The sequence below is a fragment of the Aedes albopictus genome, chromosome 2, assembly GCF_035046485.1.
Source record: "Aedes albopictus strain Foshan chromosome 2, AalbF5, whole genome shotgun sequence".
Taxonomy (NCBI): domain Eukaryota; kingdom Metazoa; phylum Arthropoda; class Insecta; order Diptera; family Culicidae; genus Aedes; species Aedes albopictus.
In genome coordinates, this window is record NC_085137.1 from 32,831,749 (window position 1) to 32,849,603 (window position 17,855).

A 17,855-nucleotide genomic window follows, 5' to 3' on the forward strand; every position below is an offset into this window, starting at 1 on the left:
GCTGTTGTTATTCTCTTCTGCTCGGGGGTAGCTTAGTTGGTAAAGCGCTTGTCTAACGAATAAGGGTCGTGAGTTCAAATCTCACCTGAGCTGTGAATTTTTCCCAATTTAACCAATAATTTACCCATCTGTACATATGTACGTTGAGTTATTTGAAATTCATAATTGACCACACGGATTGGTATTAATGAAAATTTGCACTTTGAGTGAGTCATATTTTAAAGTTTTACAATACTTTTTCGAGTAATTTAACACACACTCAGAGAGCCAGTACTTGTTTTGAAAATATAAAACATGTAACATTTGGTTTAACAAGAGAATTATTCAAGAAAGATCGAAAATTCCAATCAATGTTACTACTGTTCAGAATTTCACTTGTTTCTTGTGTAGTAAGAGAAGAGCAGTGATAAAAACAGAAAGAAACAAGTGCTATCGATCTATTTGAATTGACACACAACAGTGATGTGGAATGGCATAAAATTTCTGTAATCTAAGATTCATTCAACATAGAATAAAATACTTTCACAGCAAAGTTCATCAAGACATCAAGGATCATCACGTAGATGGCCTAGTTAATAATGGAACTAGAGGAACCTCCGCTGCGGCCTCGAGGTCGTGGGAACCATACGTTTGCTTTTTATGCGGATGGTATTGGGTTCAATTCCCAGCCGCGCCACAGAAAGTTTTTATCAAGCCAACACAAATCGTCGATTGACACTGATTCTTCTCTGAGCACATGCTCCTTCCAACCGAGCCGAAAAATGGGTGACCGACCCACGGGGGTGCTAATGGGCTCTGTTTGAAACAATAAGGAACAACCGCAACAACATCACGTGCTCTTCATTCTACCGTCGAGAAAGTAGAATATATGCAGCGATCGATGCTAGCAGTGTTAGTGAACAAGAATGTGTTCCACAGACTTCGCACATATACAGCACAGCAGTCAACAATGTCCCCTGTTCACGCAGTGAACTAGTGGACAAAAGAGCTGTAAATTAGAATGAGTATTTGAAAAAGGGGTAACCTAGACTGTAGGCGGCGCTGGTGAGTCTTAGAAATTCTAAATTGCTGCAATGTTTTGGATTTTCAGAGTAGATGACCATATATCGGCACCAACATTTCAAAAGGGCGTGACTGCTTTTGCAACCAATGCCTTCTCATAAAGCTGTGGACCGTATCTCATCCCTCCCAAGCAATCCACTAGCACAAATAGAAAGATAAAATCCTCCTCTTTCGTTTAATGAATGTGAATTGCGTAAGATGAATGATATACGATGCACAGCTCTGTGAGAAGTAATTGGTTGTAAAAGCAGTTACGCCCTTTTGAAATGTTGATGCCGATATATTATATATTTTATAAAAAGGTACCCTCATATCAGTGCTGTGAAATATCACAAACACTACGCGATTTTAATTGCTTGACATAGGTGATCATTTCTGCATTACTAAAAATCGGTTTGCAAACTATAGTTAGGTAGTTGCTTTTATCAACAGTTTCAAAATTTTACAGGATATACCAGATGAAAAGACATATCTGTACATTTGATTATGTTACCAGTATTATCAAGACTCAGGCCTGTTATCTAGCTTAGGCAGCTATTGAATTTGTAATTTGCCATCTTGTTTGCAATTTTGAATTGTTGCCGTTCTAACAAGACCAACAATTTAATATTTTTTTTCTTATATTGAAGCTGATTAATCTGCCTGAATTGGATTTGAGTAGCTTTCATTGGTGATGAGTTCAAATGATTATTGGCTCAGCGGAGCTTTTATCTCGTTCCAAACCAATGTCAGAGATCTGATAATATTGTTATTAAACTCTATTTCGCTAGCATCGCATCGTGATTGTGGAAATTAGTGAATGTAATGTTATTTTGAGGAGATGTATTAAAATGGCACCTATGCTGTCTGATACAATTTATCAAATATTGGTAGTTGCATATCAAGCCTTGTATTATACTAATCTACAAACATGTATTATCAATTCCTGAGAGAGAAACATCTGGATATTGTCTTTAGAAATGTTATTTGCGACAGTATATGACAATGTATTCATATCATTACATAGTGGTCATATTTGCCCATCATTTCATTGAATAATAACAATCGGAATGCCAATGACCAGCCCTCTCTAGCCCCACTTGCCCATTTCCCTCAACCAAGTATCATCATCCGATTTGCGTACTTACTAGAATCCTATAGTGCTGTATCCATAATTTCCAATAGCAGTATAAACACATTGATGTATCTCCGGTCCGGAGCTAATCCTTTCAGCTACGCAAAACGACTGTCGTCTTTCCACTCGATTCGATTCGATTCGATGCTGCGGCATTCGACGACACCGCACCGCAAATCCTTTCGTAAATCCTCGCCTTACACTTACACACGACACACGCACTTCTTCTTCTGCTGGCTTCTATTGCGAACCCGGAGATACCGCAACCATCGTGTCGCATTTAGAGATAAACCGCACTATTGGTGAAGGCGACGACAATAAAAAAAAATCCCGCTTCCAGAACAAGACACAACAACAATATTCTCCAATTCTCGAACGCGCGTTGGCGTTGTTATGCACACTCCTCTGCACACCTCTCCGCACAATGCACACCGCACTGCGCTTCTGGTTGTTCTTCTCTTACACACTTTCGCCCCTCTCCACCGTCACCACGATGACGCGACGCGAGAACGCGGGTGATCGCGCGGGGGTACGGGTTATTATTGGGATGCAGCAGCGCCCGGCAGCAGCATGTGCATCGTCGTCGTCGTCGTCTTCGCTCTCTTGCTCTCGATTGCAGCACTAGCAGCAGGGAGGTCCTCCCCCGCGCTTCTTCTTAGTACACTACTACCACACGCCCAGACCGCGCACCGCACACGTTTACTTTTACGGCTTTTCCCCGGTAATCGTGTAATCACACACTCGCCTCAGAAAGAGGACTCCCGGCCGATTCCTATTTCTTGTACCTACAGCGCTAACAATATCACACACAAAGGAGGGTGCAGTGCAGTGCAGTTGGATGCAGCTGCATGCAGAGATCGTAAAACTGGCTCTGTTTGACTGTCTGCCTGCCTGCCTGCCGCTAGATGATTCTCACACCAACCAACGGGGACATAATCTTCCGTCCACGGTACGACACGGCACGGCAGCAGCTTATCGGGGTTGGAAAAGTCGAGGTCTTCGTCGTCTGGCACCGATGGCCGTTGGCACTCACTCACTGTTGTTTATTTTTACCGCATCTCGCACAGCCCCGGTGCAATATCAACGGAAATGCACTCACACGCAAATCTCGCCGAATGCAGGCGACGGACGCGCTCCGGGAGAAAGATCGCCACCCGATTCCCCGCCCTCTTCAAGAGTTTCCCACACAACACACACCACCTTCGCACGCCCTCGCTCTCTTCGTTCGCTCACACACGGGTTCTTCGGTCGTTCGTTTGGTTCGTTCGTTTCCGGCCGCCGCTTTGTTTCCACACCGATGATTTCTGCAATCTTTCACGGAATGCACAGTAATAAACAACACTCTTGATCCGACCGGCAGGGCAACACTGCTGATAATTGCATTTTATTGCACGATTGAGATTTTCCTCCCGGCGGCGGCTCCGCACGGCACCAGGATCCACTTGAGCACGTACGTGCACTCTTGAACAACAAACAATTCGTCGTTAGATTAGTCGCTTGTTCTTTTACCGCTCCGCACACACATATCACAGCCACAGGATGTTCCACACCCGCCTTTAGAACACGTCACTCCGGGAAAGGATCAAGCGATCGATCACCTCGCATCACACGCATGTGCGCACATGGGGAGGTAGTAAGTAGTAGGTACGCTCTCGACGACGCGCGCGTCCGTTGCGGAGTCCAAAGTTTAACTGAGGGGTTTAAAGAGATCATACACACAAAACACATGGACGGAGCAGCGCACCGAGGACTGCGGACCGAGTTCGAACCACGAATGCGCGTTAGAGGTACACGATCAACGACGAGCGTCGAACTGCTGCTGCTGCTGCTGCTCCGGAGCGAAGGTGGAGGCGCGGGCAACTCAAACGATCAACCGCGCGCACATGCTACCAACCGCAACTACCTACGATCGACTGGAGATCATTTCGGAGATCAAAACCTCCTAAAACATAACAACAGCACCTCCGTCCTCGTAGGGTACGATCGGCGCGACGAGGAGCAGTCAATCTACAAAAACCGAACCGAAAACGAGAGTTTGTAGCATACCTATACTACTTATTACAACAGCATTAGAAGAGTGGGCTGCGCCGCACCGCAGCGCAGCATAGGTGGTGAGAAGTTTTTTGGGACCCCAGAGGAAGGCCAGCGGGCGCAGCGTCGGGAGAGAATCGATCGGTTCTCTCTCTCTCTCTCTCGGCACAGCTGTCTGCGTTGATCGGGTGGCTCTGATTACGGCGATTGTGTGTGCGAGGGGTGGTGGTGGTGAGTCAATGAATGAGCGCGTTATTCACGCTAAGATTTTTCGAAGCAAAGTGTGGCCTGGGGTAATTGGATAGTTTAATGACTAAAATATTGCTGCTTTCTATAGCCTAATCGAAAGAGCTCAGTTTCTGAGCATAACATGCTTTTATTGCGTACCAATTCCTTTGTTTTGATGGTAAAATTAACAAAATCGTTATAATTTTCGTGGATAGAATGACAGTTCAATCGATAAAATGACAGTTCGTCCCGAACAAAAACATCCCCATACAAACTTTAAATGCGTTTTAAAAGTAGTTCCCGGGCATAAAAATTAATGGATTTTTGGATATCGACTAATTTTTAGACGGAGATTCCGATTATGAAATAATTTGGATACCCCTGAAGAACCCAATTGTGGAATTTGCAGTGGATGGTCGTCATTTGTACGGTACCTACATGTGTAATTTTATAATAATATTTACAGACTATTTACTGCATCTCCAAGTTAATCCGTAATCTCCATAAACAATGTTATCAACAGTCATGTTCCAGTAAAATAAACATGATTTTACGAAATAAATGGAAGCCTATGGTGTAGCTCAAAAAAAAAAATCTTCAATGTGGGTCCTCAACATTCAATAATTTTTTCAAGCTCTGTTTTAGCAGAACCATCATTGTATTCTGATCCGTAATGCATCTACATTGAGTGAAAGAGAGGATAACTACTCAAGAAGAATAAGAAAAGTACTGTCAGATGAGACGTCATGGTTTACTAGAGATTCTGTACGTGCACAGCATATTTCTCTCTGAGATTTTTCTCTTATTGTTCCACTCTCATTAGCTGTAAATTACGCTGGCGAAGTTCTGCTGCAGAAATCCCGTAAGAAAACCCTGAAAGTCACAAAACAAATTCCGAAAGAACACCCCCCTCATGGGATCCTCACAGAAATCACGGAAGAAATTCCGGTTGGAAGCTCGGCAGGACTCCCTGGAAGAATTATTGAAAAAATCCCGAGTGAAATCATAGGATAAAACCCTCGAGGAAAGTCAAAAATCCGAGAAGAATTTTTGAAGTGATCGCAGCAAGTATCCTGGCATGAATACCTGAAAGACTTCCACAATATTCCCTGAAGGAATCTTTGGAGGAATGCAAGCAGGAATCCCTGAAGCAATTTCAGCAGGAACCCCTAAGGAAATTCTTTAAAAAATCACGGAAGGGATTTTTGAAGGAATTTCAGCAGTAATCCTTTAAGGAATGCCGACTAGACGTCGGTTCAACATTTTCTAAAGCAATTCAGGCAGAAATCCCTGAAGGGATCCCGGGAGGATTTCCTAAAGGAATTCTGGGATACATATCTGGTAGAATCCTGAGAGGAATCTCAGCTGGAAGCTCGATTAAAAGAATCACAGAAGAAATTCCGGGAGGAATTACTGGAGAAATCCTGAAAAAAAAAACCTTGGAAGAATTTTTCAAAGAATACAAACAGGAATCCCTGCACGTATAGCTGAAAGAATTATACTAGGATTCTCTGAATATAATAGAAATCTCTGAAAGAATACCAGGAGGAATCTGTGAAATAATTCCACCAGGAATCCCTGGAGAACTACCAACTAGAATTTCTGGATTCTCTGGAGAAATCTCTGAAAGAATATCAGGAGGAATTTGTGAAATAATTCCACCAGGAATCCCTAAAGAACTGCCAACTAGGATTTCTGGAATCCTTTTAAGATTTTCTAAACAAACTTTATTCCTGAAGGAGTCCCGTAGGGAATACCTGATGGAATCCTCAGAGGAATTTCGGATGGAAGCTCAGCAGGAATCCCTGAAAGAACTATAGAGGAAATCCCGGAAGGAATTATCAAAGAAATCCCTGAGAAAACTAGGGAAGAATTTTTGTAGGAAGCCCATCAGAAACTCCGGCACGAATGCCGAAAAAATCTAAGGTTGCCTGCAGAAATCTCGGCAGAAATCTATATTCTTTCATATTCCTTTTCGGGAGGAATCTCAAACGGAATAACAGCAAGAATTTCCGAATAATCTTTGAAGAAGTTCAATCCCTGAAGGAATGCCGAATAGAATAACTAAATAAAACCTTTCAGGATTTTCTAAAGAAATCCATGCAGAGACCAACCTTACCGTTTCACCACAGACAAACAGACTTAACGCTCTGATAAATCCCATCGTACATCGATTTAACGGCCAATTTAAAAATTTGATAGTTGGCCGTTGTCTGTTTGTCTGTGGTTTTACCGTCCATCTGCCCTCTATCTCAAACCTCTATCACGCTAGATCGTGACAATATGTAATATTTGCAGCATTGTTCACGCCACCTAGTGAGCCGGGTCACAATCTATATTGCCCACTATAAACAAGGTGTTATGTTTTCAGTTCAAAACCGAATTTGCGACATTTTTTCTTTTACTTCTGCTGCTTTTGCCTCGCGTTAACACAAAGTCGGAAGTGGCACTGTACACCTGGTACTCTATACAGCGCGCCACTTCCGACATTGTGTTTAACGCAAGGCAAAAGCAGCGAAAGTAAAAGAAAAAAAATGTCGCTAATTCGTTTTTGAACTGAAAACATAATATGGATGTTAAGGATATCTCTGAAGAAAGTGTTCTAAAAATTTGCCTAATTAGCATAGCATAGCATAGCATAGCATAGCATAGCATAGCATAGCCGACCGTACACATCCTGGGGTGGCTGTCGATAGAGAAGTTTAATGCGCCAGAAAAGTTGCCTGGGACTTGACAAACCTTTCATTTAACGAACTCTCGACACCTGGCCAGGTCCTTACGATCAGTGGGGATGGGGAGGAAATGTTGATTAGATATCTACTCAGAATATGTCCAAGAACTTGGCCCACTGGAGTTGGAAATTGGATAGGGTTTAATGGGATGCTTTCCTTGGCGAAAAAGCGTACAAGAAATTGTCATGGTTCAATCATTTACCTGGTTACCACTGAAAAAGTAAAAATAAGCATTAATCAAGTCGCACAAATTTCGTAGGTAGTACAGCCATAGACCACAGTTGTGAGGATTGCCTCCTTCCCGTCGGATACCAAAACACAAAGATTGGAGATTTCTCTCTGACTTCTCAATAAGACTGACGCAATCCTCCAACAGTCTAGAGTTGTCCTGGCCTCGTTCTTGCGACTGATGAGGAATATGAAAGGATGGTTAGTTAGACACCTAAAGAAAGATGTAGAAAGTTATACGACCTCTTGGGCCTAGGTGTCAAGGGGATATGGGTGTTGTTCTAGGTGTTGTTAGTGGAAGGGTACTCCAAAGGATGCGGTTGGTCAACGTTCAGGTACACCATTATTAGACTGCTCCGAAATAGTTATCTGCCCAATACGTCTTGGTTTCCTCGTCATCTTAATGGCATTTATTTGTATAACTTGATTTTTCGGTTGAGAATCTGAAATATTACATAATATTAACATTGACGCCGAATAAGCTACATATTTGGAGATGAACCGGCCTCGGGCTGAAAATCTCCCTAATAAAGCTAATAAAAAAGCTACATATAATAGTGATACGCTCGCCACAGTTACATATTTTTATAATATAATTTGTATCATACAATAAATTTACCTGAATCCTGCTGAAGTAAAATATTGATTAGTAGCAAAATTTAAACAAAAATATTACATAAACATCAAAAAAGCGCATCAAACTTTGATCTTGGAATATTTGTAAACTACTGCCTGATTACTTTAGGCAGGAAAATTTCAAGATCAAAATTTGATTTGGTAGATGTTACGCCGCAACGCACCATTCTGAGGTGATCTACCCACGTTACGGGCATCTAAAAATTTGCCTAATTCTGGAGATATTCACATCAAAGGAACTGTCCTATTTATAGGACGCTGGGCGGATATGGGTTAATCCAAAAACATCAAGATTTAGAGCTTGGGAGTGTATATTCTTCGACGCAGAAAGTAATTCGTTGGGTGAGCGAGACTAGATTCGGCAGGTTTCAAGCTGGGAGTTGAATGTTCCGTTAGCGTTAGCGTAGTTACGGTAGTTTCAAGCTGGGAGTTGGTTGTTCCACGCCAAAAGTAAACAGTGGCGTGACAGCGGCTAGATTTGGAAAATTCATTATCAGGAGTGACAAGTAAGTTGTTTGATCCGAAAAATAAACAGTGGAGATTTGGAAGATTTTTTGTCGGGAATAAGTTGTTCGACAGAAAAAGTAAAACGTAGCGTGAGCGCAGTTAGATTCAATTGGTTTCTAGCCGTGAGTGAGCTATTCGACGCGAAAAGTTAACAGTATGACTACATTTAGAAGAATCCTTGTCAGGGCACAGGCGTGAGTTTTTCGACGCAATATGTAAACAGTAGTCTGTTTTCACGAGTGTGCTTTGTTTGGAACAGAACGAGATGGAACTTGGTGAGATCTTTTCGGTTAGATCTTTGTACAGGTCGGACTCGATTATCCGGAGTCGGGTTCTGAAGCTTCTCAAACATATATCTGAGGAACGGTGGTGTACAAAGCTGAAAATCAGACTGATTACTAATCAAGGTTGGCTTGATAAAATGACAGGGATTATACATTTAAAATGCTTGGAAGGACCAGGTATGCGAATATAAGTGAGTCTATGCTATTGTAGATACTGACATAAACTGCAGTGGCGATCGATATATTCATTGTTGCAATTTCATCCACGATGAGTGCAACTTTTCATGCAGCTTTGGTATGCTATTTAATAATTGTATCTTCACATAATCGTTTTATTTTGAGATTGTTTTTGCTGAAAACTGTCATCAATAACTAGCTTTCGTTTTTTAACAATTCAAGTTCTTACACGCTCAAAATACGCAAAAAAAAACAAAATTCAGGAAAATTTTTCTCCAGTATGATGTATCATATTAAGCGATTTGCGTTATCTGGTTAATTGTTGACAAATTTTCATATTCACGAACGTATAAAAATTGAGACCAGAAAATCCAAACCAATCTGAAGATTGCGGCTGCAAGATGGAGCTTTAGACTCCAAACTCTGCAATATTTTTATATTCAATATAGGGAATGAATCTAATATGCAAAACTAATTACCCGAAAGAGATATTTTATTCCAAAAAATAACATTCGATGATGATGTTATAGATTTTGTTAATACGAAAGAGCTTAGGAGAAAACTCTATATGCGACATAATGACACATGTTAACAGTTGTTTACAGGGTGCGGCAGGAAAAAATGCGAAAAGTTCAAGGCACTATTACACGCTAAATATGGGATATATATGACTATTTTTCATGACAGTGTTTCAGTCAATGTCTATATTCTAGCACTGAAAAATAAAAATGAACATATTTGATGTTTAACATGTGATAATGTAGGCCTAATAAGCGGATATCAATAAACTGCGCGCCCAATGGTCACTAAACAAAATGACTATAACAGTAACAAAATTAGCTCAAATTCGATGAACAACCAGACCACACTGATCCAGAGCCATGTAGTTTCACATACCAGATGAAATAAGTACATATATTTGATGATATTGTAAAGAAAATCAAAAGTTTTGTTTTATCAGATGCGAAATTTAGCGACCTGTGCGATTTTCTGCGGTTTGAAAATTCTGGTTGTCTTCATCTTCAGGCGCCGCCCTGTAAAGGTTAGTGACCAAAATTAACTTTTCAGAAAACTAGCCTGTTATAGATCATGGAACGTTGAAACATAGATTGATTAATGTCAAGTGGACGAAAATGAGGTTTGAAGTTGAAAAACACTTTCGCATTTTTTTCCTGCCGCATACTGTACATGCGGGGGTAGCCAACAACATAAGTGTAAACCTTCAAAGTAGTGTTTCCGAAGTTATTGATCAACATTACGCTTGTTGCGATTTTATTTTATCCATCACAAATATTTCTGAATGTATGAGAATCAAAAAAAGGCGATTTATGTTCCCATAGAGCACATACACAAAACCTTAAGGTGCCATTAGACTGTTTGCTATGATGACAAATATTTGGCCAAACAAGCCCAATAAATGACCAACAAAACGTGAACCATGACAACCCCGGATAAATTGCGGACAACAATGACAAATATATTTGTACGTCTAATCGACTCTTTATATACTGATACATGTCTCTTGTCTTCATGTCTCTCTAAAAAACTTTTCAGAAATCCAATAAGTTTCTTCTCCAATTTTTTTACCAAAGGTTTTGAAAACGTCAGAATTGCAAATGTATTTGAATTTTACCCAATAATCTTAGGAAAATAGACAAAAGTTTAACCATAATGCACCACCGACATTCTATCATTATTGTTTTCAGAAAATGATTCAAAAGGTTTTTACCGCCTAAAAATGTTTCGACACGTACGATAGACAAAATCAATGAAGCCATTCAGGATACCCTTTTTTCTTCAGAAATTTTTGAAGAAGATTTTTCATGTGATGTTTGGAGAAGTTTTCAGATGAATTCCGAAATTTGTAAGAACGCCTTAAATTTTGTGGATACTTTCGGATGAATCTAATTTGTTTCAGCTTAAAACCACTACACGATGAGACCAGCTGGTTTTCCATAACTTTCTTGTAGAACTGATCTAGTCGCACAAGTTTTTCATATACTATATTCTCAGGTTCAGCTTCTAAAATGAGCTGCAGCTGAATTTAGATATGTCGAAATAACTTTTTCAACACTGATTTTAACTTATGCTAATTCTACACTTTCAGGAATGTTAATGACAGTTAATTCCAAAGTAAATGCAGTATTTGATCAATGTTATGTGACCTTCCATACATTTACTAAGTGTTAATTACAGATATGGGATGAATTGAATTTAATGTTGTATGAGAACTTATTGGGCACGGTGTTTACACGGTGTATTGGAATTCCTTGTGAGCCATGGGCTCATAAAAATGCTAGTGTCAATAGCTCACGAAGGGAAGAGCAACTGAACAAAAAATCCAAGCGCAAGGGCTGGAAATCAATTCCATGAAAAGAACGTGCCAACTACTCCACGGGGCAAAACATTCAAAGTTAGCCATGGTTGAATTACCAGAGAAGTCCATAGACTACTTGACTATCACGCCGAGGACATGGGATCAAATCCCACTCCCGACAAACTCGCAAAATGTGAGTTCTTCCTTCGGAAGGGAAGTAAAGCGTGGGTCCCGAGATGAACTAGCCTAGGGCTGAAAATCTCATTAATACAGATAAAAAAAGTCCATAGACTTAATCCTGGAGAAAATTCTTAAAGAAATTGTTTATCCAAATGTTTACGTTTAAATCACTTTCAATAAATTTATATATCTTAAGAAGTATTGAAAATTACAAAATGGAATTTAACTGCTACATTTTTGATAGAATCTACCAAAATTCGTCTATAACCAATAGAGATTAAGTATTTTTATAGTAAACTAGCTGTCCCGGCAAACGTTGTCTTGCCAAGCTGTGGTGGTTTGACAGTTGTTGAGCTCATAACGTCACCGCACTCTAGATTGGTTTCATTTTGATCGTGCTGATTTCCTTCCCAGCTCACGAAAAGCAGTGTTTTATCAATTTTCTTACTTTTCTAGTTGATTTTCGTAACTTTTTGTACATATAAACACAGCCAACACGAATACGAACCGAACCGTGCAAAAGTCATGCTGATCGGTTCACCCGTTCTTGAGTTTTGTTGCCTCAACGGGACTTCAAACTCATTTTTATATATATAGATTGAAGATTGATTTTTATTTATCATTTTTTCATCATACTGTTGCTAACCTATTTATGGAACATTCTCGCACTGATAAATTTTAGCGTGCATCGATCGCGAGAGAAAACTTGAGATTAGACCAAAGAGAGAGAGAGAGAGAGATAGAGAGTGAGAGCGATTATTCATATCATCACACTACAGTGTGCCATTCCGTGTTGGTAATGAACGACACATAGTGATAGTGACTGGTGGTGATGGATGATGTGCCGAGGCGACGGCGGGAGACGTAGCACAGAATGAGATCGATGACTATGACTGTTGTATGACTATGATCGTTTTTTTCTCGTCGCTAGATCTCGGGCTTGGAGAAGGGGAGGAGAAGGATACAAAAAATAACATGGTAATAACAACAATAACAGCAAGCGTAGGGAAAATCAAGTCATACAGATCACGGCGGGACGGTTGCCAGATGTGTGATGGGAAATTCCAGAAAGAGGATACAGAAATACTTCAATCTATTGATATTGAATTTCAACAATATCCATAAATGTTTTTCTCCGATGCAATACATCGGACAATTAGTTTTTTTTTTAAATTTAGTTAAAAACGTGATTGAAATAAGCAAAAATAAATTATCGTGATGAAACAGCTGAGGGCTGAAATTATTTATAATAAAGAAAAGTTATTGAAATACATTGTAATAATTAAAGGAACATTTTCAGCATCCACTGAGTCAGAATGTCTTGGCGCAATTACTGGTACTATTGAACCTGACACATGTGTATAGTTTTGTCAAAATAATACCTCGTACTTTCATGTAGATGGAGTATGTAACAAACCTGTAAAGAGAAGAAAGAGAAAACATATTTAATAATTCATTATTTTTTCATTTTTTTTACATTCTAAATAGCTTTTCAGAAAGAAATTCTTGATACAATATTTATAAAAAATATATGTAACATTCAAGCTACCAAAACGATTTGGCATCATTGGCATAAAGATTATTCATCGGTTTCCTGAGAATGTCGAAAAGCCGAATCCAATCAACGAAACGAGAGAGAAATCGCCCACAAGAGCGAACAAACGATCAGAGGCAAACGCACGTTAGCGTACGAGACGAGCCGACAACAACGGCGACGACCACGACGACGATGATCGCAACCAAAATCACTATACTTTTTAGCCGTTTCATTCATCCATTCATTGATCACGTTTTTTTTCCTCCCTCTTTTCGGGTTGTTGGTTTGCTTCTACCTTTGCCTTTACCTGTACCTTCCCTCTCTTCCATCACCATACACCTGACCTGGATCTTATCGCGTTTCTTCTTCCAACCCATTTCGGCGGCTTGGCTATGGTCGTCCAGACTTCGGAAGACTTGCTGGCATCTGCTGTTGTAAGGTAGGTTGCTCATGCTACCAAGAACATGTGGAACTCTGCGCGATGAGATTATGGTTAAGAGGCATTCATTGGGGTAGCCAGGGATGTCACTTCCTAGAACTTTGTTCATGATATAAGTTTGAAGCTGAAGCAGAATTTTTGAAACGATATTTGCAGAATACTGATAGAATACCTTGAAAGATTTCAGGAGGCTTGGTAATTTAAATACTTGAACTAATCATTGATTAAATTTGTGGAGGAACATTTAAAAAAATACATGAAAAGCTCATACAGCATAAACTTTTGTAAGTACCTTGAAGTACTTCCTTAAATGCCCTTGAAACTTTGGCCTTATTCATTAAGAAACTGCTAGAAGAATTTGAGAGTTTTATTGTAGGTTTTAAATCTGTGACAAAATTAGTGAAAGAAAGTATTGTGGAAATCACAGTCAAAAAATGGACAGCAATGGAGAATTTCTGAAAACCATCTTAAGGCGAAACTGGAAGCATTTCCTCATTTTTTTGGTTTTTGATTTTTTATTAAATAACGAAGCAATATTTTCAAAATCGGTTTTCGTGCACATGTAGAGTATGGATCAAGGTATCTTCTGAATTTTTTTGAGGTAGAAAATGTTTTCCATTTTTGCAGAAACCATTTTTTTGTGAAATTTCATTCAAAATATTATTATATTTTCCACCTCAAAAAAAATTCAGAAGATACCTTGATCCATACACTACATGTGCACGAAAACCGATTTTGAAAATATTGCTTCGTTATTTATTAAAAAATCAAAAACCAAAAAGTGAGGAATTGCTTCCAGTTTCGCCTTAAAACCAAAATTCTTTCATTTCGATTTTAAGTTGGTTTTTGAACCTCCGTGTATCTATTTAACTCGAATAAATTTTGCTATTTTTACTGTAGTATTGTATGTTTCATATTTCGATCTTATAAGGATTTTATATTTATTTTATTTTATTTATTTATCTATTTTATTTATTTATGGAGTTGGCAAGCACTCCTTAAAAATTACGTCCCCTAGACACGCTTATGAGCACCAGTTCAAGCACCTTACTTGTATGTGGCACACTAATTCAAGCATATTTCTCGCGATAATCCTTATCGAGCAGTCAATCAATCCCGCCGAAGAAGCGGAAGGCGTGGTCAAATTTCCGGCTTCGGCCGGCGAGTGGAAGACTTGGTAATCGCTGTGGGAAGCAACAAATCTTCCTGAAGGATTAGCGATTCGTCATCGTGCGGGGATCGGCCGGCGGCGTGTTATTCCGTGTCCGCCCGGATCAAGTCGTTTCGCGGGATGAGATTTCCCTACGGAGTTCTGATAATGCTCTCCACACCACATCGGCTGGTTTCGGAACTAATCGACCCAAATTGTCATGGCCCTAAAGCACATCTGCCTGCCGGGCGCGTCGTGAGAAGCTACCACGCAGTGAGCGCATTAAGTAAACGAGCCTTCGAAGCAGGAAATCCGTCTGATCCGTGAGCGAGCGCGCGTCTTGCGTGTTTGGGCCCTGGATCTGGGTCATTTCCGCTAGGCCAACGAACCAACAACAACGTCACTATCCAAAGGTAGGTATAGCTATCGAGAAGCGATGCAAAAAGCCCCATAAAGTTCAGCAAGCCCTGCGGGGCCTAAACGCTACTCTTGCTGTTGATCTGTTTCTCATCGATATGCTGGAATATGGGGAGTGGTTCTCACTGCATGTCATGAATATTCACTGCAAAGTGGATGTAAACGAATTGAATACCGTACATTTATGGGAAGATAATATAAATTGTGCATATTTTATCCGAAATAATAGTTCAAAATTATTAAAAAAAAACGAAAAACGAATCTATTTACTAAAATTTAAATACTATGCGTTATGGTCAACCGGTTTTAAATCTTCCGGAGTACATAGAAACCTGAGTATAATGTCTTTCGATCATCAAAGCATAATTTTTTTACGTCAGATTGAAAAAAAATCGTGTTACGGAACAATTTTTTTTACATTTTCCCAATTGAATTCAATTTTTTTCAATGTGAAATACAAAATTTAAAAATTCTTTGTCAACCTTCATTTGAAATATAAAAAATTGGCCAGTTATTTTACATTGAGCTCAATAACGTCATTTGTAACGGAGTAAAAATGTATAAAGTGAGCCACTTTGATTGAAAAAAGGACAACACCGTTTCCAAATTGCAAACAAAAAAAAAAAAATAAAAAAAAAAACAATACAATTATGCAAATTTCTATTGATTTCCCTGTTTTTGCTTATCTACGAGCGTTAAACATTTCAACAAGTATGAATGCCGCAAAAAAATTTGGCCTATATGTCCGAAGTAGGGCAAATAAATAAAATTTGCTCGTTTTAACCAGCTTTTTTATTTTTTTTTTAAATTTTCTTTCACTACAGTAAATTGAAATGAATTCAAATAAATCAGATTCTTTTGTATCCTTGTATTGGAACCAACTAGTTGAATAAACTAGTTTCCAATCAGACGCTGTCCATAAACTACATAGGCTTTTTCTGGTCATCTCAGGCCTCCCCATTTCCCTCTCGTAGACTATTTTTCATACAAAAATTTCGAACTTGTATGGGCCCTTGTATGGATCGTTGATTTTGACCGGACAATCACCCACCCCTTCCCTATTAAGAGTCTACATAGATCGTTAATGTGACCTAAGTTCAAGGCACATCTTTTCAGTTAACTTCACTATTCCAAAAAAAAAAAAATAGAAAATAAATAAAATAAAACCAGCAAATTTTATTTTATTTACATAATTTGTGGCATTCGAGTTTAAAAAGGTCTGAATGTCATAGATGAATTTGATCTTCAGTCCGAAAATAAATATAGATAATGCTGTCGCTCTTACTACTTTTTTTATTTTTTAAAATATTTTTTTTCTTTTTTTTTATTTGATCGAAGTGGTATGAAGTGTTTTTCTAGTGTTTTAAATCAGTTTTGTTTTGTCTTTTGTGTAACCTATTCCCGGCATAAACATTTCAAAAAGGCAAAGCAAAGTAAATTTTCGTAAAAATGTCGATAACTTCAAAATGATAAAAAAAAATAAAGATTTTGTCAGAAATACTTTTATGACATTTTAAGAAATTGCAATTGAATTTAGTAAAAATCTACTAAAAACTGTATCAGTAAGGAATTGCCAAAGATCTGTGGATAAAATATAAAGATTTGTTCAAAATCTCACATGAAATTGTAACAGGAATTTGAATGAGGCGCTATATAAAACCCACCAGGCATTGAGATCAAGATATTTTAGTGAAAATTTCCATAGCCTGTCAAAAAGCTTAATACTTAATATCTAGACAGAACGCCACTGAAAATGTTGAGATGATTCTGCCTAGAATCTTTCCGTAAGTTTTCTGAAGATCGTTCATAAGATTTTCAAGGAGATAAGTAAACGTATTTGCGAACATGTTGCATTCTTCAAGGCATTAGCCTAGGATTATTGATCAACAATTTTGTCTAAGTTCCATCAAAAAATCTCACAAAGAATGTAAAGGTAGATCCACCCAAGAAGCATACCATTTTATTTTTATGAAATACGATCTTACTTGCATCAGATTTGTAATTGTGAAAAAATAGATGGTTTATTATGAAAAAAATAAGGTATCATGTGGCTACATAATTTATTCCACAGGATCATAGGTTAAAACATCTAGATTAGGAATATATGTATACTATTTAAAATATTTATTTTTAAATTTCTTCATGTTTTCCATTATTTTTCATACTGATCCATAGAAATTTCGGAAAAGCCATTTTAGGGTTAACTTCATTCCATATACATAGAATGTAGGGGGAAAAAACCCAGGATGGCATATTTTAAATAGCATATACACTGATTATAGAATTCTTTAAAAAAAAACATGGTTCTAGCAAATACAGGGGATGGCCAAAATGTTTGGGATAGGCAACTTTTTTTCTCCCACAAAAAAAAAATCAACATGCTGTAACTTTCCATAGAGTGTATCAAAAAATCTCAAATTTTGACTGTTTGTCAACCTATTATATGTGCATCATTGGTACAAATTTGGGCTCGATTGAATAATTTTTCGCGAAGTTAGAACCGTTCGGGTAAACACTATTGTTTAGACAACTAATTTTTGTACTGTCATATCTCGGAAACCAGTAAACCGAATTGAATGAATTTTCTAACGTTTATCAACAATATAATGGTACTTAATACGACGTTATAAAATGTAATATTTTTTCACGGCGAATTAAGTTATACCGGGTTGAAATTTTTACCCATATAGAGGAAAATAAGTCATATATTAAAATATTAAATGTGTTCTTCCTTCAATCTAAATGGGCTCTAATATATCTGATTAGAGATAATTTGAGAACAGAAGTGGAAAATCTTTGGATATCAACACTAAAAT

At 38.4% G+C, this 17,855-nt stretch overlaps 1 protein-coding gene and 1 non-coding gene across 6 annotated transcripts in view; one reads left to right on the forward strand and one right to left on the reverse strand.

The window, feature by feature from the left end:
- LOC109621731 (ras-interacting protein RIP3) overlaps positions 1-17,855 on the reverse strand; it is a 1,021,901-nt gene that overhangs the window by 85,237 nt on the left and 918,809 nt on the right. Inside the window, exons 1-2 of one of the 5 annotated variants that reach the window (XM_062849449.1) lie at positions 3,686-5,183; positions 2,190-2,472 (exon numbers count right to left, since the gene is read on the reverse strand). The exons of 2 other annotated variants lie outside the window; for them this stretch is intronic. In XM_062849449.1, the coding sequence (XP_062705433.1) occupies positions 2,190-2,240 (51 nt within the window). In that variant the 5' untranslated portion in view covers positions 2,241-2,472; positions 3,686-5,183. Of the gene's footprint in view, positions 1-2,189; positions 5,184-17,855 lie in introns of those variants that run through there. 2 more of the 5 variants (XM_062849448.1, XM_062849447.1) reach the window with 2 other exon arrangements.
- Trnav-aac (transfer RNA valine (anticodon AAC)) lies at positions 20-92 on the forward strand. The gene has a single exon. It is a non-coding gene; the product is annotated as a tRNA-Val (tRNA).